Here is a 22,296-nt window from a genome sequence, read left to right on the forward strand (position 1 = left end):
TGTTAACAGCAGAAGACAGAGGAGTGATTAAAGTATGGTATACTCATACAATGGGATACTAAGCAGCCATAATGAAGAAGTTCTTCATGTACAATTATAGCACAATCACTAGGAAATATTAAGCCAAAAAAACCCCCAAAAACCACAGTACAGGAGAGTAAATGTGTCATACTAACATTAATTTTAAATTCCAAGGGGGTGGGCAGCAGGGGAAGAATACATAAATGTACATGCTTTTTAAAAGAAAGGAAAGAAAAAAATAACATGCAAAATCTCCTAATATGAAGAGACTATATGACATATGCATGCCTATCTCTGAATCCTGAAAATCTTGGTGAAATGATATAAAATTTATCAATAATCAGAGTAACCAAAAGTCAGATAAGTGCTGCAAAATGTGTTCTGCAAGGCAATGTAGTGATCAAGACAAAGAGAAACTACTATTTCAGAAAGCTTGCACTTCTTCCAATATAAGAGAATGTCTATGATATCACCATGCTAGAGTATTATTTGCAATATGTTTGAGATGCCAAACAATTTAGAAGTCAAAAAGAAAACCATTACTTCTGTTAAGTGGAAAATCTTTCATTGTCCTTTAAACACATTAAGGAAAGTTCCTACTTGAACCATCTATGTAAATAAAAGCTGTAATTTTCAGGGCTTTTTTTTTTGTGTGTTAAATGTATGAATAAGAGTCAAATATACTGAAATTTACCACAAATTCCAAATTCGGTGAAAATATAAATTTGTCGCAAATGAAAAATTTTAAATAAACCCACAATGATCACATTTTTTTTTGATATTTGTGTATTTAGGACTAGTGTAGTAAGTAACTTTATAACTTACTTCTAAAGTTACAAAATAGCATGATAAAACTGAGCACCAAACAATACCAAATAAATACTTACCACACCGTAAGATAACAAATAATAATCTTGTACCTAGAACACTGCTGATATGACTATGACTCGGCTACTTCTGCTATCACTACCAAAAATCACCATAGAGGCGCTGGCCCATAATTTCATTTACTATGAGGAGTAAACAAAAGATAATTAACAGTAGTCCCCCCTTATCTGTAGGGAACATGTTCCAAGACCACCAGTGGATGCCTGAAGCTGCAGACAGTACTGAATCCTATATATAATATGTTTTGTCCTGTATCTATATAGCTGTGATAAAGTTTAATTTATAAATTAGACAGCAAGATTGACAGTGGCAATTAATAATAAAACAATTATAAAAATATACTGTAAGTTATGTGAATGTAACTCTCAAAGCGTCTTATTGCACTGTCCTTCTTGAGATTACATGATATGATAAAATGCCTATGTAATGAGATGAAGTGAAGTGAATGATGTGGGCATTGTGACCTGGCATTAGGCTATTACTGACCTTCTGAAAAATAGATCATTCTGTTCCTGGACTGCAGCTGGCCACAGGTAACTGAAACCGTGGAAAAAGAAAATGCAGACAAGGGGCAGGGGGGACTTCTGTAATCTTATATAAGATACACAAGAATCTTATTTTCTTATTATATTAACAAAAGACAGTAAATATTAGATATATTTCTATTTTACCGCAATGAAAAGGATATCATTTAAACCTGCACATCTTCTCCCTCCAAGCCACCACAATTTACCTGTGAAGTTTCCATTATATTGTTCCTTGTTCATTGCTACACGTCTCTGGTCACAGTTTTTTCCATTCTCTGCCATTTCATAGATCAATAACTCTTGAGGAGCTAATAAAGCAAAATAAAATCCAAAGACATGTTACATATTCTGCTTTGCATTTATGGCTGAATAGAACTGATAAACAACATGGTAGTAATATTCTGCATGGTATCTGAATAATGTGTTTACACTTTCATCTTCTCTTTTATAATCAAGATATGAATAATTTGTATAGAAACTCTAATAGAAGTAGTAAAAATATAAAAGCCATGTAGTTGTAAACCTTTTTCAGTCATTCTAGTGATCTTCCAGATTAAAATTTGGAGGCAATCCACTGCAGAAGGATATAAAATACTAGCACCTTTAAATATTGATAAGCTATAATATCTTAAGTTTTTGGGGGGCAGGGGGGAAGGCAGAGGGAGAGAGAGAATCTATTTTTTTTTTAAAGACTTTTTTATTTGTCAGAGAGAGAGAGAACACAAGCAGGGGGAGTGGCAGGCAGAGGGAGAAGCAGGCTCCCCGCTGAGCAAGGAGCCCAATGTGGGACTTAATCCCAGGACCGCGGGATCATGACCTGAGCTGAAGGCAGATGCTTAACCGACTGAGCCACCCAGATGCCCTGAGAGAGAGAATCTTAAGCAGGCTCCACGCCCAGCATGGAGCCCAACATGGAACTCGATCTCACAACCCTTGAGATCATGACCTGAGACAAAATCAAAAGTCGGATGCTTAACTGACTGAGCCACCCAGGCGCCCCTGAAGTCTTTCTGAGTCATAATTTAATATTATACACACTACTCAAATTTTACCAGTCTTTCACCATTCTTTTAGCATTATTAGAAAAAAATGGATTATACTACCAAACATGTCAAAAATGTTGATACAGATCGAAGACCAATTTTATTTAGGAAAAAATTCTACTGAAAAAAAAAATATGGGCCTAAAAAAATAAAAATAATAAATGTCTAAGATATGTTAAATGTACTCTTTATATCATGCTTCATATTACATGTATAGGTATAAATTTTTACTTTTAAATCCCTGTATTACAACATATAAATTGTGCTGACATAATTATTCTACACAAAAACACCAGATTGCCTGTAACTGTTATCATTCTTTCAGGTGTTAGTAGAGCAAATCTTTCTACTCAAGAAGCACAGTACTTCAGGGTGCCTGGCTGCCTCCTGATTTTGGCTCAGGTCATGATCTCAGGGTGCTAGGACTGAGCTGATTCTCTCTCTCCCTCTGCCCTCCCTGCCATGCTCACTCATTCTCTCCTTCTCAAATAAATCTTTTTTTTTAAGATTTTATTTATTTATTTGACAAAGAGAGACACAGCGAAAGAGGGAACACAAGCAGGGGGGTGGGAGAGGGAGAAGCAGGCTTCCCAAGGAGCAGGGAGCCCGATGCGGGGCTCGATCCCAGGATCCTGGGATCATGACTTAAGCCGAAGGCAGACACTTAATGTCTGAGCCACCCAGGTGCCCCTCAAATAAATAAATCTTAAAAAAAAAAAAAGAAAGAAAAGAAAAAGCACAATACTTTGATCAAGTCTGCAATGCAGTCCTTAATACACTCTGAATGTGCCAGGAATCCTGCTAGACCTATATTCAGCTGATTACAATACGATATGGTCATGGATTTAGTGTTCCTATAGTTCGTTAGTTGGAACTATTTTATTCCTTAACTAAAATTTTAACTGCAATTACCACTTACAAAATATATGCTTTGTAAAGGAAAATAAGTGAAAGACTACATATAAAAAGACTGAGCAAAGAGCATACATTCATCACTTCAACAGAAGGTGTCTTCTTTAGACACAATTCATTTGTGTCTTGTGTCTTTGTTTTCTTGCCATCATTTCTCAATAAGTAAATAAACATATCAAGAAATAAAGTATAGGTTTCCATTAGCACAGATGGATAGCCTGGAGTAGATGATTATTAAGATTTAAAGTTTAAAAATCTTGATTTGCATCCCAGATTTGTCACTAACTAGTGGTGTGATCTTGAGCAAATCTCTTTTTTTTTCCTAGATCTTTTCTTTTGTTTGCTTGTTACTGTCTTTTTAGATTTTATTTTTCAGTTATCTCTACACCCAACATGGGGCTCATACAACCCCAAGATCTAAGAGTCACATGCTCTACCAACTGAGCCAGCCAGGCACCCTCAGATCTTGATTTTCTGATCTACAAAATGAGAACAAATTATCACTGTCACAGGATTGGTAAGGATGAAAGAGTGCGTGTACGTGTGTGTGTTTGGACATGCATGTGTATAACCACATCAAAAGGGCAGGAGGTATATGAAGCGGTAAACTGCCTACACTAGAGAAACTACTTCATTGGTACATGCCTGACTGCTACCATTTCAATGATGTTAGTGTCTTTCATTCAGTGCTTATTTAAAAAATTCTGCAGTCTGTACCAGGCTCTGAAGACATAAATATGAATAACACAAACTCCTTGTCCTCCAAAGGGTTCTTTCTTCTGACAGGGAAGCCAGATGAGCACAGGACTTCACTTAAAATGAAATAGATATACAGTATCTAACTTAGTGGGAAGAAAACAGGTTTTGGAGGCTAACAGAACTGGATTCAAACTCAAACTTCCATGAGCTTGGACAAATTTCTAAATCTCTCTAAACATCAGTTTCTTTAACATGTAAAATAGAGAAAACATGACACACATCAAAGGGTTGCTATGAAGATCAAACAAGGTAATCTATATAAAATACTAATAGGGACGCCTGTGTGGCTCAGTCGGTTAAGCGTCTGCCTTTGGCTCAGGTCATGATCTCAGGGTCCTGGGATCGAGCCCCGCATCGGGCTCCCTGCTGAGTGGGAAGCCTGCTTCTCCCTCTCCCACTCCCCTTGCTTGTGTTCCCTCTCTTGCTGTCTCTCTCTCTCTGTCAAATAAATAAATAAATAAATAAATCTTAAAAAATAAAATACTAACATATTATCTCACCTTTCATATGAACTCAATATATATACTAGCTGTAATGATGAGGAAGAAAGTACAGGAGCAATTATGGGAGCTCAGAGTACAGTACATTCAGAAGAGTTCATAAAAGCTGGAAATTTGACTCTGCAAACTTAAGTCATACTTATGTGAAGATGTTTTCAAAAGATACAGTCCAAGCAATTACAAAAAAAGATAAATGAAGTTATTTTGTGAAAATCTCTAAAACCAGAGCATCAAAATAGGTTCATAAAATGTAAATGTTCTCCACAAATCATGCTTTCTGGGCTTTATTAATAAAATTAACTGAGGATATTGAAGTGGACCATATAATAAAGGAGTGTAGGATTTTCTATCTTCTAATCATTTAACTAGAAGCCATATTTAAGTTCTGTAAAAACTTAAAACTGGTACATTCATATTAAGCCAAATTCTACAGGCAATTTTTTTTCAGAGATGAACAGCCTATTCACCTGTATCACAATAAATAAAATGTAATTAATTTGTGGCAAAAAGATGAACAAGTCACAAAGGGGCATGTGTGTTACGAAGAAAAAATTCTAAAACTTGTCCCTCTGCAAAACACTGTGATAATTGACCTCATTTCCCCAGGCTTACTCTTTTCTGTAGTATCATCTTTTTTTTTTTTTTTTTTTTAAGATTTTATTTGTTTATTTGACAGAAACACAGCGAGAGAGGGAACACAAGCAGGGAGAGTGGGAGAGGGAGAAGCAGCCTTCCCGCGGAGCAGGGAGCCCGATGCGGGGCTCGATCCCAGGACCCTGGGACCATGACCTGAGCTGAAGGCAGACGCTTAACCAACTGAGCCACCCAGGCACCCAATCTGTAGTATCATCTTTAAGAGATAAAAACTTTTGGGTGCTTGAGTGGCTCAGTCGGTTGTCTGCCTTTGGCTCAGGTCATGATCCCAGGGTCCTGGGATCAAGTCCCACATCACGTTCCTTGCTCAGCAGGGAACCTGCTTCTCCCTCCCCCTCTGCCTGCCCCTCTCTCTGCTTCTGTCAAATAAATAAAATCTTAAAAAAAAAAAGATAATTTTTATCCAAAACAACTTGAGCCCATTTGAGTCCTTACTTATAACAATGGTATTATGCAATTGTTTGAAGATGTTTTTAAAGATATTGCAACAGGAATTTTCATCTGAGCAAACAATGTGTTCTTACACAATATGTTAAAAAAGAGAACAGCTTACTGACATTTCCTACTCAAAAAATTCTCTGGAAAACAAAATAGTCTGGAATTTTGTTTTGTAAGAAATAACCAAGGGAACTAAGTTATTTTCTTTTAATCAGTCTACTTCTTACAACAAAATAAGTCCACGGTTTTGAAAAACTTTTGCCATTCCCAAAAGAACTATAAAGCCAAACATGCAAAGAATCACTTGTGTTCTAAATAGTTAAGCTTATAAAAGCATCAAAACTTTTTTGCATTTTAACCATTTTTGAAAATATTTTATACTATTCCTTGTCTTTTTTTTTTTAAAGATTTTATTTATTTATTTGACAGAGAGAGACACAGCGAGAGAGGGAACACAAGCAAGGGGAGTGGGAGAGGGAGAAGCAGGCTTCCCGCGGAGCAGGGAGCCCAATGTGGGGCTCTATCCCAGGACCCTGAGATCATGACCTGAGCCGAAGGCAGACGCTTAATGACTGAGCCACCCAGGCGCCCCTATTCCTTGTCTTTTAAAACTCCCTTGAAAACACCCTCATTTCCTTTGTCCCCATCTTCCTCAATCACATACACACTTTGCAAAACTGGAATGTCCCTGGAACAACCTGCATCCTTATGGTCTGTCTGACCAGGTGAACATAACTGGAGATAAACTACTCAACTGCACAGCTACTTTAAATTCACGCACTCTCTCCTCTCTGAAAGTAAATAAAGTCTTTAAAAATTTTTTTTTGGAAATCTGTTACGAAACAATGTCAGTCAAATTCCTAGGCGTGGGGATAAATCCAAAATATTCCTAGCTTATTTAAAGGACTGAAATCTCCTCTAACAGGAATCTAGCACATATTCTTGACATCCAATGGAGCTTACTTTGCAGTGAGAGTTGTAATATCAATTTTAATAGCATGCAACTAAGTTAAGATTTATTTTTAAGAATGAAACTGTTAAAATAAACTCTATAGGTCTGTGGATAGGATTAGAAGTCAGAAATAGGAAAGAAGCATAACTCAAACATCAAATAATAATTTTCATTGTGAAAATATATCTAGATATAAGGAATGCTTTAAAAGGTTGCAACTAGCAAGTTTTAAACACGGGTGAAGCATTTAAAATGAAAGGCTGATATTAAGACGTGTGGGGTCTTTTGTTTCTGGCAGAAGTGCTGAGAAAATACTGCCAAAATCAGCTCACAAAGGTTTTTTGTAGGTTGTACATCTACTGCTAAGACTATAATATTTCATTCATTTTAAACATTAGCTACACTTGTAATGCAAAAACAATGTGAAACTAAATTACTTTGAGTTCCCTAAAACAACACAGAAAACATTTATGGATGACATGAAAAAACAACTCCCAGAGTAATATCAGTTAGTGGAGAATTTAACAAGATGAAAAGGAAAAGAGGAGTGATGAAGTCATTGGCTCTAATTTTCTTGGCCACTGTATTCCAAAGTAAAATGAACACACTTCCTTTAAAAAAAAAAATCATTTATTCAAATGATTCTACTTTCTCATAAAAATATTAACTCAACTTTCTCAATAATGCACACTGTTCTTCATACAAGTCATGCAAAGACAGCCAACTTGAATATTTCTTGCTTTCAGAAGTGTGTATACTTAGACTATTTAGTACATTCATTCACAGACTACTTCAAAACAGCGTAGATTTTTCTAAAACTGCTATGATTAAGAAATTGCAATTTATTATTGGAAACTTAATAAATAATCTAAGCAAACAGTAATAAATATATTTTGACCAGTGAGGCTTTCATATAGTTTTCCACTTGTGCAGGGGTAAAAAGCCAAATTCAAACACCATGCACAGTATCAGTGACTATTAGATCATCTGACTATAAGAGCCAGAGATTATCACATGGTTGGGCAGTGTAAAAGTATGTTCTCTGAAAATTCATTATTTGAATAAGAATATATGAAAAAAAAAGTCCTTGAATCTTTTTGAACTTTTTAAAAAGATTTATTTATTTATTTTAGAGGGGGCGGGGGGAGGTGCAGAGAGAGAGGGAGAGAATCCTCAAGCAGCCTCTCCACTGAACACAGAGCCCGACATGGGGCTCGATGTGGGGCTCAATCCCAGGACCCTGAGATTGTGACCTGAGCTGAAATCAAGAGCCAGCCACTTAACCGACTGAGCCATCAGGTGCCCCTCTTTTTGAACCTTCTAAAGTCTTGGGGAATTAGACAAATTAAAACCTCAAGTTAGGATACAATTTAAATGCATTCAAAATCGCAATGTAGGGGCGCCTAGGTGGCTCAGTCGTTAAGCGTGTGCCTTCAGCTCAGGTCTTGATCCCAGGGTTCTGGGATCGAGCCCCGCATCGGGCTCCATGCTCAGCGGGAAGCCTGCTTCTCCCTCTCCCACTCCCGCTGCTTGTGTTCCCTCTCTCGCTGTGTCTCTGTCAAATAAATAAATAAAATCTTAAAAAAAAAAAAATCGCAATGTAACTCCCAATAATGGTTTAGTAGGTTATGAGGGTATATATTTCTGGCCTAAAATGTCCCTCAACTTAATTTAGTGAAGTGTAAAATACATTACACAGTCTTCTAATTGTTGAAAAGGCCATTGCTCCAGATCTAATTTTTAATTAGATAAAATTTTAAGTAAAAATCCCTATTTTAAAAAGATAAAACATGGAGGACATTTTAGGGACCCCCCCTTTTTGAGGGTTTCACAGATTTGGGGGGAATGTTTATCTCTCATTTCCAATATATAAAAATATGATTCTATGTTCCTTTGGGCAAAAACATGACTTTATTTTAATAGAGAAAATATGTAAATTGTAAAATTACAGCTTGAAAAATCCCATTTCTCCTTTTCTCTCAATCTACTAAACATTCAATCAGTTTTTCATAACCAATGCAATCTTAGCAAAACATTTTCACCAAAAAGATGGGGGAGTAATGTCAAGAATTAAAACACTAAAAGGAGTAACATTCCAAAGTTGGGAGATTCAGCTAACTGTGAGACCTTGGGAATGTTACTCCACATTTCTGAATCTCTCTTTCTGCATCCAATTATCAGGCACATAAAGTAAATTACTGCCATAATTTTCTTTCTATTCTAATAGTCTAAGAATTCTACCTAGCCCAAGGTTAGGGTTTGGATTTATGCCACAATAACTACTCTGTGTAGTGATTAACAGTTTACATACAGACTTACTAAACTGATACTAACAACCCTTTGTAGGGAATAGTTATTTTAATCCTTACCTTCTACAAATGAGAAATTTAAGGGCTGGATGGGCCCTAAATTGCAATTCAGCAGCATATAAAATGGCAAAGTGAGCGTTCCACCTCACGTTTCCACATCCAAATTCAATGCTTCTTCTACTACACAAAACAGTCTAGTGAGAGTCCTTTCAATTCTCACCAAGGAATTCCGGAGTCACAGAAAAAATAAAATGATAACAAAGTAGTTCCAAAAGTTTAGCATGTTCTAGTATTTCTAAACAGTTCCCATCAGTAGAATTAAGAGAACACTCCTCTTTGTTGATTATCATGAACAGACAAATAATGGGACTGTCATTAAAACTGATGACTTCACCTTTACTTCTTTCAGTCATTTCTTTGTGGGTTTTTACTGTTTGTGTATTTCTGACAAAATTTCAAATTCAGATTGCTTAACAGACTCCCTACTTTACTGCCCCTAAATACCTGGGGAATATAAACTAGCCCATACAAGTCATTAATAAGAGAATAAGTTAAATCACAGAATATTTGCAAATGACAAAAGTACATATTTCAGATTATTTAAATCAAAATGAAGGACTTGATACAGATAATTCTAAGTTTTATGATCTATAAAACAGATTTTTTTTATTATCCACAGTTTGGAAAAATACTAGAACTTGCTATATGTTATCCATCCATTGAAATGGTAGTACTGTTCCCACTACACCCATTAAGATGGGTAAATGGAAGTAACTGTTGGTATTTTTTGGTCATTTAACATTAAAGAGACCAGAATGACCTACAGCACTTTCTACATTGAACTGTCATTCTTTGCCAACTTTAAAGGGTATTTTGGGTTTCATTTTCTCTTAAATATTAAATAGCTTCCTGAAAATAATCATTTAGGGACCTCCACTTCTATCTTAAGAAAATTAGAACCTACTGAGTAGATAAAGTATGGTGTCATTATGTGTAGCAATGAATTCTTAGCATCCAAATGGCTTCAAGATAGGGTTTTATAAAATAATAAACTAAAATACTGCACATGGAAAAATGTAAATTAAACTTTTCAGTAACATTTACTATGTGATGTCAGGTACATGTACTAGGAAGTTTGAGGGTTCCTTCCTCTCCATAAAAACTGGACCCTGGATTGGACATATTCTTTGAGAAATCACTGGTTTCACAAAGGGAAGAGGCAGTCTCCATGGTCCCCTCTATCCCGCCAAAAAAATAAGTAAACTACACAACAGATCCAGAGAGACTGAATGGTCTAAGAGCTAGGTGGTTGTGAGGGATGGTGGGAAAAGAAGAAAACCTGAGCAGTAGGAAGGAAGCTGATAGGAGCAACCAGCAATTGAGAGGGCTCAAGCTACCCTGAGAAAAGATTCTGAGAGCAACATCCTTGTAGGAAGACTGAATTGAAGGTGAAAAGCTGTATTAGTGACTTTTCCTTTGGGCAAAAACCCATGAAGAAAAACAGAATGTCACCTCAAAATATTGATTACTTTGAATTAAAGGCACTTTTAAGAAATGGCACTCTGTTTTTTAAAACGGACACTCTGACTTTCCTTTTTCTTCCTGAAAGCAAGAAATAAAACTCTCATGTAAAAGGTAGCCTCCCTGTACTAGGAAGAAGGAAGACATTCTTATCACCAGAGATGGGAACTTGGGGCTGATAAATCTGTACAAACAAACTTTGTTAAATTAACCCATATCTTCCTAGTTATTTCTTCACCATTTACTACCTCTAGATCAAACTTCTTTGTCTTGTCAATTCTTCACAAATTTATTGTTTCTTGGTCTAAAAGGTATAAAAGCGTCCTGCTCTGGTCACTTCTTGGGGTCTTCATTCTCTTGAAGGTTCCCATTTACATGTGAAAAAAAATAGTAAAGTTTGTATGCTTTTCTCCTATTAGTATGTCTTTTCTTAATTAAACTATCAGTTTCATTCCCAGGTCCAGCAGGAGATCCAAAAGAGATAGAGAATATTTCCTCTGCTATAACCACAAGGGCCACTAATGTAGTCCCAAGTCAGAGTTGCCTTTCTAGCTCTCAGCAGAAGTAGAAGTAAACCCTCTTTGTAAATTAGGTCTGCTGGACTCCAACAGAATAAGATCAATCAATAAACTCACAAAAGTTCCAGCAAACAAGCCATTATCAATATAGACCCCTCCAATTGGCCCCACCAATCCTGTACTTCTTCAGGACAAGAACCACAGATATCAGAGATTCAAGTACAAATTAAGTATATTATAGAAGAGCTATGTATAAAATGTTTACAGAACAAAGGATGCAATTACAAAGATGAACACACAATAAAAACTACCACACCTGAATAGATTTGAAGGAAAGAAAAACAAATGGAACTTCTAGAAGTAATAACTGTTGAAATTAAAAGGCAATGGATGGATTAAATGCATGGATCAAACACAGATGAAGTGAACTGGATGAGCTATCCAGGGAATTTATTAAGAACGCAGCAGAGATAAGATGGAAAATATAAGCAAATGAGAGACACAGAGGACAGAATGAGAAGGTCTATTATTTCTTTAATTGCAATCCCAGAAGAATATAAGGAATGGGAGAAATGTAAATTCAAAAAGATAAAGACCTAAAATTTCCAAAAATGAGTCCATCAATCTAGGAAGTAAAATATATCCCAAGTAGAACAAATATAAATAAATCCTATCCAGATATACTGCAATCAAATTACAGAACACTAAAGTAAAGAGGTCTTGATCTTTTTTTTTTTTTTTAAAGATTTTATTTATTTATTTGACAGAGAGAGACACATCGACAGAGGGAACACAAGCAGGGGGAGGGGGAGAGGGAGAAGCAGGCTTCCCGCTGAGCAGGGAGCCCAATGCAGGGCTCAATCCCAGGACCCTGGGATCATGACCTGGGCGGAAGGCAGACGCTTAACTACTGAGCCACCCAGGCGCCCCAAGAGGTCTTGATCTTGAAAGAAGTCGGAAAGAAAGGACACATCTCTAAAAATGGAAGAACAGTGAGGTGCCTGAGTGGCTCAGATGGCTAAGTGTCTGCCTTCAGCTCAGGTCATGATCTCTGGGTCCTGGGATTGAGCCCCGAAATCAGGCTTCCTTCTCAGCAGGGAGTCTGCTTCTCCCTCTGCCACTCCCCTGGCTTGGGCTCTCTGTCTCTCTCTCTCTCAAATGATAAATAAAATCTTTAAAAATAAATAAAAAATAGGGCACCTGGGTGGCTCAGTCGTTAAGCGTCTGCCTTCGGCTCAGGTCATGATCCCAGCATCCTGGAATTGAGCCCCACATGGGGCTCCCTGCTCAGCAGGAAGCCTGCTTCTCCCTCTCCCACTTCCCCTGCTTGTGTTCCCTCTCTCGCTGTGCCTCTCTCTGTCAGATAAATAAATAAAATCTTTAAAAAGAATAAATAAATAAATAAATAAATAAATAATAAAAATGGAAGAACAGTTAGAATGAAAGCAGAATACTCAACAGCAACAATAAAAGGCAAAAAACAATGGAATAATATCAGAGTTTTAGATAAAACAGCTAGTCTAGATGCACAATGAATCATGGAACACTTCATCTAAAACTAATGATGTAATGTATGGGGATTAACATAAGAATAAAAAAAAAAAAACAGCTAGTCTAGAATTGTGTGCCCAATAAAATAGAGACATTAATAGTAAGCAATAAATAAGGCTATTTAACCAAGTATTGTATAAAATAATAAAAGTGTCTGTAACGATAATTTTAAAAAGAAGTGAAATGTGGATAATGACATATAAATCTGGAAGAGAAAGATGAGAGCTAACATGTCCTAAAGTTGGGGAGCTTCAAAACAGTACTTGATAGAAAAAAGTCCAAACAGTCCAAATATGTCAATAATCAAAATAAACAGATTAAACTTATCACTTTGAAAAGGTTGCAAATTGTTACTTTTAAAAAATCCATGCTTGAAAGGCTGAAAATAAGACAAAAGACAAAAGTCATTATTAGGGACAGAGAACATAATGATAAAAGGTTTCACTCAGCAGGAAGAAATAATTCTAAATTTGAAAGCACTAATACAATACAGCATCAAAATTTATAATGTAAGAATTGTTAAAAATACACAGAGCAATGGATAAATCCAACACTGTACTGGGAGATTTCAAAACAACTGTTACTGATATTTCAAGCAAACAAAAATAATATTAAGCAAAGATAAAAGATTTTAACAATACAATTAAGAAATAAAATGTAGGGGGCACTGGGTGGCTCCGCTGGTTAAGCATCTGCCTTTGGCTCAGGTCATGATGCCAGGGTCCTGGGATAGAGTCCCGGATCCGGCTCCCTGCTCAGAGGGGAGTCTGCTTCTCTCTCTGCCCCTCCCCCAAATTCGTGTGCAAGCACGCACTCTCTTTCTCTCTCTCTCTCAAAAATAAATAAATAATATCTTTGAAAAAAAAAGAAAATTTCCTTAAAAAAAAAAAAGAAATAAAATGTAGGAATAGATTCAGCATCTGACATTTAAAGAATACAAATTTTTTCATAAGCCATTTATAATGATTAAGCCAAGAAACCAGTCTTAACATATTCCAAAGAATGGGCATCATAGACCACATTCTCTGATAACTCAGAAATTATGGCAAACAAGAGGCACCTGGGTGTCCCAGTCAGTTCGGTGGCTGCCTCTGGCTCAGGTCATGATCCCGGGGGTCCTGGGATTGAGCCCCATGTCCTCCCTGCTCAGTGGGGAGCTTGCTTCTCCCTCTGAATCTGCCCCTCTCCCTGCTCACGTGCTCTTGCACACGCTTGCTCTCTCTCTCAAATAAATAAAATCTTAAAAAAAAAATTATGTCAAGGGCGCCTGAGTGGCTCAGTCGTTAAGCGTCTGCCTTCAGCTCAGGTCATGATCCCAGGGTCCTGGGATTGAGCCCCACATCAGGCTCCCTGCTCAGCGGGAAGCCTGCTTCTCCCTCTCCCACTCCCCTTGCTTGTGTTCCTGCTCTTGCTTTCTCTGCCTCTGTCAAATAAATAAATAAATCTTTAAAAAAAATCATGTCAAACTTTAGTAACAAAAATATAACATTTGTACATACTTTAGAAGTTAATGCACACAGGGGCGCCTGGGTGGCTCAGTTGGTTAAGCGACTGCCGTTGGCTCAGGTCATGATCCTGGAGTCCCGGGATCGAGTCCCGCATCGGGCTCCCTGCTCAGCAGGGAGTCTGCTTCTCCCTCTCCCGCTCCCCCCCTCTTGTGCTCTCTCTCGCTCTCTCAAATAAATAAATAAAATCTTAAAAAAAAAAAGTTAATGCACACAGTTTTAAGTAACTCATGGGTCAAAATAAGAGAACACTGAAAAATGCTCAGAACAACTAGAACTAATAAATGACTTTATCAAGGTCACAGGATAAAAGGTCAAACCAACACTCTATTAAATACCTGGAATAAACAATTAGAAAATTAAATTTTAAAAATTTCATTTACAACAGCATCCGAAAACATAAAATACTTGAGGTAAGTTTAACAACATACGTAAAAGACCTGTTCTAAAAAAATAAGGAAAGAAATTGAGAGGGCCTAAATACATGGGGAAATATACCATGTTCATTATTTGAAAGACTTAATATCGTTATTATGACAATTTCCCTGAAACTGATATATAGGTTTAATGCAATCTCAATCAAAACTCATGCAAACTCTTTTTTTGAAGATTTTATTTGAAAGAGACAGTGAGAGAGCGCTGCATGAGCAGGGGGAGGGGCAGAGGGAAAAGGAGAGGGAGAGGCAGACTCCCCGTTGAGTGCAGAGCATGCTCACTGGATGATGCTCACTGGATCCCAGGACCCTGAGATCATGACCTGAGCAGAAGTCAGATGCTTAACCAACTGAGCCACCCAGGCGCCTCTTAAGCAAGCTTTTTAAAAAATCAAAAGTGACAAGTGGATTCAAATTTATATGGAAATGCAAAGAACTTAGAATAGCTAAACAATCTGGATAAAGAACAAAGTTGTAAGACTTGCACAACTCATTTCAAGATTTATTATAAAGCTAGAGTAATGATAGTATGGTTCTGGCAAAAGGACAGATATAGATCAGTGGAACAGAATATAGAATACATAATTAGACCCACATATAGTGGGTCCATTAATTTTCAACAAAGGTAGAAAGCAATTCAATGGTGAAAGGAAAGTCTTTTCAACAAATAGTACTAGAATAACTGAATATTCATATGAAAAAGTGAACATCAACCCTTCTTTCTCAAATTCAACAACTGATTTGAAATGGATCATAGATCTAAATGTAAGAACTAATACTATAAAGCTTCTAGAAAAAAAAGGAGAAAATCTTTGCAATCTTGGAGTAGACAAAGTGTTTCTTAGGATTTAAAAAGCATGAACCATAAAAGAGAAAATTGATAAACTGGACTTTACCAAGTTTAAAAACTTTTGCGCTTTGAAACATTGTTAAGAAAACCGAAAAGGTAGGGGCGCCTGGGTGGCTCAGTTGGTTAAGCGACTGCCTTCGGCTCAGGTCATGATCCTGGAGTCCAGGGATCGAGTTCCGCATTGGGCTCCCTGCTTGGCAGGGAGTCTGCTTCTCCCTCAGACCCTCCCCCCTCTCATGTGCTCTCTTTCTCATTCTCTCTCAAATAAAAAAAAAAAAAAAAAGAAAACCAAAAGGTAAACTACAGGAGAGAAAATACTTGCAAGATACATGTATCTGACAGAGTTCTTGTGTCCAAAGTATCTCTCTCTCTCTCTCCACACATATATTATAGTAATAAAGAATGAAGGTGTTTTGTATAGGTATGGAAATAGAGAAAGCAACCAAGAAACAGAATAGAGGGCATTTCAAAAGATTCTTGTGTTTTTGGAACTCCTTATGGCAAGATAGAGCAGCGGGGAAAGGAGAGATTATTCAAATTGGTTATCCATATAAGAAAAGAAAATTTGGATTACTACTTTGAACCATGCACAAAATTCCATTCCAAATGGATTAAAGATTTAGAAGTCAAAAAGTAGAACTTTTAGAATTAAATATAAATACTTTTTGCCTTGGGATAGGGAATGATTTCTTAAGACACACAGAAAAGAGCTATCCATAAAGGAAAAGACTAATAAATAAAACACCAAAATTAAAACTTAAATTCATTACAAGATATCTTAAGTGAAAAGATAAACCGGGGCGCCTGGGTGGCTCAGTCGGTTAAGTGACTGCCTTCGGCTCAGGTCATGACCCCAGGGTCCTGGGATCGAGTCCCGCATCGGGCTCCCTGCTCTGTGGGAAGCCTGCTTCTCCCTCTCCCACTCCGCCTGCTTCTCCCTCTCCCACTCCCCCTGCTTGTGTTCCCTCTCTCGCTGTCTCTCTCTCTCTCTGTCAATTAAATAAATAAAATCTTTAAAAAAAAAAAAGAAAAGAAAAGATAAACCAGAAAACACGTAACTGAAAAGGACTAAGTAGGCAACTTATATAAAGAATTTAAAATACTAAGAAAAAGACAATCTTACAAAAGTAAAATAGGCAAAAGACATAAAGAGGTGTTACATAGCAGAGAAAATATATATGGCCAATAATGAAGATACCTACTTGATCTCAGTGACAATCAAAAAATATAGATCAAGATCACAGTGAGATACCATTTTTATCCAGTATGCTTTACTATATAACAATTTAGCTCCAAAATTTAGTGACTTAAAAAAAATCATTTAATATTTCTCATGATTCTGTGAGTTAGGCCAGCCAATTCTGGTCTGGGCTAGGTTGGCTCTTGAGCCAGGCAAGTCTCAGATGGGATGCCTCATGTAAGGTCCCCTAACCCCCAGGTTAGTCTGGCCTTTTTTCACATGATGGGCTCAGGGTTCTAAAGAGCCACAAGAGAAGACAGGCCCCAATATGCAAGTTTTTTAAGTCTCTGCTTATGTCACACTTGCTAATGTCCTGTTGGTCAAAGTGAGTCACATAGCCAAGTACACAGTCAAGGAGTGGAGTAACAATAAAATCACATTATAAAGGGGTATGCATACAATGATGAGAATATGTGACCATTTTGCAATTCAACACTCAATTTTATAATCCACCACACCATTCTTTACATGGATTCTTTCAGCAGAAATTAAGACAATAGCAAAGTTAGGAAGACAACTTGTAAAAAGCTGAATACTGGTATACTCTTGCTAGCAATTCTATGCCTAAACATATAGCCAAAAGAACCTCTTGCGGGGCGCCTGGGTGGCTCAGTTGGTTAAGCGACTGCCTTCGGCTCAGGTCATGATCCTGGAGTCCCGGGATCGAGTCCCGCATCGGGCTCCCTGCTCGGCAGGGAGTCTGCTTCTCCCTCTGACCCTCCTCCCTCTCATGCTCTCTGTCTCTCATTCTCTCTGTCTCAAATAAATAAATAAAATCTTTAAAAAAAAAAAGAACCTCTTGCACATGTGAAGAGTTGATATGTACAGTAATATTTTTAGCAACACCAGTCTTAATAGCAAAAGCTCTAACAACTCAAATGTCCATTGTCAGAAGAACAAATAAACTGGCATACAATTATACAATGAAATTTTATATAGCAGTGAAAATGGATTTTCATTTACTCATTTAACAAGTATTTACTGCGTACATACTATCTGCTAGGCATACTTTGAGATGCATCACTTACCAATAGTTATTAAGGTACTGATAAATTCAAATATTTAAATTTCTTTTTTAAAGAAAGCTTTTATTTATTTATTTGAGAGAGAGAAAAAAAACGAGGGATAGGGAGGAGGAGGGAGAGAGAGAAAGAAAGTGAGAAGCAGACTCCCTGCTGAGCAGGGAAGCCTGGGGGCGGGGGGGGGGGGGGGCTCAATCCTAGGAACTGGAAATCAGGATGAGAGCCAAAGGCAAACGCTTACCCGACTGAGCTGCTCAGGCGGCCCGTCAAATATTTAAATTTCTAAAAATAAGACTTTTGCAGATACAGAGATCCTAGAGACATCCTTATGATTATTTAATAAAAAATTAAAGAAAATTCTTCCGTCCCACTGAAGCTGTACTAAAATCTCCTATAAACAGATCTTAAAAACTAATAAGGGGCAGAAGAACCTTGTATATTCTCTTTGATTAAATGCTTTTTGCAATGTGGAGACTTGAAAGTTTCTGGAAGGAACCAGACTCAATAAGGAAGTGGTTAGTCAGATCATCGATTTTAACTTCACTGGACTTTGGTCTCATTTAGACCATAGAGCAAGAATTGACTGGGGCGCCTGGGTGGCTCAGTCGTTAAGCATCTGCCTTCGGCTCAGGTCATGGCCCCAGGGTCCTGGGTTCAAGCCCCGCATCAGGTTCCCGCTGGGAAGCCTGCTTCTCCCTCTCCCACTCCCCCTGCTTGTGTTCCCTCTCTCGCTGTGTCTCTCTGTCAAATAAATAAGTAAAATCTTAAAAAAAAAAAAAAAAAAAGATTTAACAAAGCTGGCCCTTGCTTTTATTTTCTATTTTTATTTTTTTAAAAAGATTTTATTTATTTGTCAAGCAGGGGGAGCTGCAGGCAGAGGGAGAAGCAGGCTCTCTGCTGAGCAAGGGACTGAGCCTGATGCGGAACTTGATCCCAGGACCCTGGGATCATGACCTCAGCCAAAGGCAGACGCTTAACTGACTGAGCCACCCAGGCGTCCCAGAGCTGACCCTTTCTTAAAAGAATTCTGAATAAGTAAAAACTTTCACATGCTTTATATATATATATTATACACATATACAAATATATATATGTGTATATACATGAAAAAAAGAGAAAAATCTCGTTCCCCTCTGTCCCTCATCTAGTACATTCCCTGCTAGATATAACCACTTTTATTAGTTTTGTGTATCTGATCATTCTTTTTTTTTTTTTTTTAAGATTTTTTATTTATTTGTCAGAGAGAGAGAGACAAAGCACAAGCAGGGGGAACAGCAGGTAGAGGGAGAAGCAGGGAGCCCAACGCAGGTCTCGATCCCAGGGTCCTGGGATCATGACCTGAGCTGAAGGCAAGACACTTAACGGACTGAGCCACCCAGGCATCCCTCCGACAATTCTTTCTTCAAACACTCCTTGGCCCCCTTTTGTCAGTTCTCTTTACCTGACCTGGGCCCTCTCCTTTTCTCTGTCTCTCCAAGTGATTTTTCTGGTTCTGTAGTTTAAAATCCTAGCCTGAACTCGTATTTCTGGTCCTGATCTCTAGATCTGTACACCTAAGAGCACATTTGGATGATTGCTAAACATCTCAAATGTAACATGTTCTTTCTTCCTCATTCCCATCCCCCTTCTTGTAACAAACCTGGTCCTCCCCAAATCTTCCCTCTCCCAGTGCTTGGCACAGCCATCCACCCAGTTACTAAATCCAGAAGCACAATCATCCCTGACTCCTCTCATTTCCTTACTCCTCACATCTAATCCAGGACCCAGTCCTATTCCAAATATATTTAGTATCCACCTACAGCTCTCCACTTTTTGGTCCAGGCCATCTTCATCTCTCACGTAGACTACTGCCATGGACTCCTAACTTCTCTTTCCATTTTTATTCTTGTCCCCTTCAATTCATCCTTCACATATAAACAAGAGTGGACTTCTTATAAATCCTATGACTCCCCTACTTGAAACTGTAGAAGGACTTCCTACTACACTCAAAATCAAATCCAAATTCATTTCCATGGCCTGCAAAGCTCTATATAATCTGGACCATGAGTATGTTTCCTACCTCATTTCATGTCGCTATATTCCAGATATACTGTGGAACAGGCACATATCCACATTAACTCTCTCTCAGACCCTTGTTTACTTCATAATATTTATTACACTGTGTTTATTCTTTTATTTCTGTATTTACTTTTTTCTCTGTTAGGCTCCCGACTGAAATACCTGTTTCTCTATCAGGCTCCCAACTAAAATATGTTTGTCTCTGCTTCCCACTGTTTTCCCCAAAACCTGGTAAAAGACCAAGATACAAGATTTTTGCTCACTGACTGGATGAATGAACAGATATGGCAAAAGATGTCATTGCAGAATAATCTTCCCATGCAAAGAAAGTGCTAGAAGATATCATTAAACATCAAATTCTCCAATTTCAATCTCAAATTGTTATGACTTACACAAATAAACTATTAACAATAACACAAAAAGGTTGAGAGAAGAGCCTACAGAAATACATTTTTTAAAAGAATCTCACATATGTTGTGAAATATACACACAATGAAATGTATACATATTTATTTACTGAACCTTCATTAATACTGAGCAAACAACATGCACCCTGATGTTTATAGCGGCAACAATAGCCAAATTATGGAAACAGCCCAAATGTCCATCAACTGATGGATAAAGATGTGGTGTGTGTACACACACACACACACACACACACGGAATATTACTCAGCCACCAAAAAGAATGAAATCTTGTCATTTGCAACGACATGGGTGGAGCTAGAGTGTATTATGCTAAGTGAAATAAGTCAGTCAGAGAAAGACAAATACCATATGATTTCACTCATATGTGGAATTTAAGAAACAAAACAGATGAACAAAGGGAAGGGGAAAAAAGAGAGGGAAACAAAATATAAGAGACTCAACTATAGAGAACAAACTGAGGGTTGATGGAGGGAGGTGGGCGGGGGATGGGCTAAATGAGTGATGGGCATTGAGGAGGGCACTTGTGATGAACACCAAATGTAAGTGATGAATCACTAAATTCTACTCCTGAAACCAATATTACCCTGTATGTTAACTAGAATTTAAATAAAAACTTGAAACAAAACAAAACAAAAATACTGAGCAAACAATGATCAAGTAAGCAGCAGTGAAAAGACATGCTTTCAAAGAGGATTGGGAAAGAGTTTTCTCTTAGCAACTGCTCAGCAGGCTACTGGATGGTAACAATGATAACAGTCATGGTTAACTATATGCCATTCTAAATGCTTTACTTAAATCTATTCATTTAACCCTAAGAGTAAAGGTACTGACTTCACTGTCTACGAGGAAACTGAGATGGCAAGAGGTGAAGTAACTAGCCAAAGGGTTGCACAGTAGTAAGAGCTGGAATTGGAAACAAGGCAATCTAGCTTTTTGGCCCTGGCTCTTAACACTATCTACCTAGTCCTTCCAAAAAAATCTATAAAGACCAAGCTTATTATTAAAGAACTTCAAGAACAAGAGAAAACATCACAATACACTACTGAAAAGACTATGTATCTTTGGATACCGACAAACTCTTCAGCAATTACCATTAAGCTGGGATAGGATTACTCAGTGGGTTGCCCTTGCTTAATTTAAAAATGCCTTAAGCTTTAAATGCCTTAATCTTATCTGACACAGACAAGTATCTCCTGTTCAAATTTCCAAAACCTTCAAGGAGCATATTTTTAAATGAGCTTTACAGAGGGTTTACATAATATATAATATCAGTTTGGCAAATCCTATACAAAGTTGCTTCCCAAACAGAGTTTCTTGAAGCAATAAACTCTTTAAAAGTTTACCCCTCAAAATGTTTGCAAGTCTGTGAAGGTAGATTATTAACTAATACAACAACAAACAAATTATCACTTAACTCATCCAATTTGTTTCTGAGGTTAGTAAAGATTCTCTAATCTGGCGTTTATTTCTATACCAAAGAGAGAGAGAGAGACACCAACAAAGAGCACTAGGCAAAAGAGCAGTGATAGTAAGTATCTAGCCCTCTGATCTCCAAAAACGGGGAAAGACTAAACAGGTTTTGTGAAATCAGTAGAAGCAAAAAGGTTCGCAACAAGACAAAGAGTTAACTATTCCTACAGTGGCTATTTACCCAGAATAAAAAAGAGAAATGACTCTACAGATTAATAGATAATATAACAGAATATTAAAATTATAAACAGTTTGGGGAAATTTTTTTAGCATGAACAAAGAAATTAATAGTTTCCTCCTACCTATTACCAACAACATTCATTCAGTAGAGACATGTGTAACAAAGATACTCTCTTTTCCACTTGTCAGAAAGAAGACACCTTGTTATCTGATAGTAATGAAGCATGAATTCAGAATAGCTGTTCTGAAGAACAGAATTTTCTTTTACCCTTCCTTATTCCATTCCACTGCAAATCTTGCCAAGTACAGTGTTTTTGTTTTCCTAGAATTTACAAGAATAAATCAGCTAAAAAGGGGGGAAAATGTATACCTATAAATCCCTTTAATACATAAAAGACATCATTTTCATGCAAACCAGGAAATATTACCAAACCATAAAAAGATGCCTGGAGACAACCTTAGCAGAACAGAAAGAACACTTGGGACCTCATTTCCAGTTCAGGTTCTGGCACTACC

At 37.4% G+C, this 22,296-nt stretch overlaps 1 protein-coding gene across 8 annotated transcripts in view; it reads right to left on the bottom strand.

Annotated features, from left to right (window-relative positions):
- The window catches only part of VMP1 (vacuole membrane protein 1), a 139,307-nt gene that overhangs the window by 114,781 nt on the left and 2,230 nt on the right, over positions 1–22,296 (bottom strand). For 5 of the 8 annotated variants that reach the window (XM_035026707.1, XM_035026712.1, XM_035026711.1 and 2 more), the window contains exons 2-3: positions 1,643–1,744; positions 1,396–1,446 (exon numbers count right to left, since the gene is read on the bottom strand). In XM_035026707.1, the coding sequence (XP_034882598.1) occupies positions 1,396–1,446; positions 1,643–1,718 (127 nt within the window). In that variant the 5' untranslated portion in view covers positions 1,719–1,744. Of the gene's footprint in view, positions 1–1,395; positions 1,447–1,642; positions 1,745–14,092; positions 14,112–22,296 lie in introns of those variants that run through there. The other 3 variants (XM_035026713.1, XM_035026710.1, XM_035026709.1) reach the window with 2 other exon arrangements.

Source organism: Mirounga leonina, unplaced genomic scaffold (assembly GCF_011800145.1).
Source record: "Mirounga leonina isolate KUSES-001 unplaced genomic scaffold, KU_Mleo_1.0 Mir_200, whole genome shotgun sequence".
NCBI lineage: Eukaryota > Metazoa > Chordata > Mammalia > Carnivora > Phocidae > Mirounga > Mirounga leonina.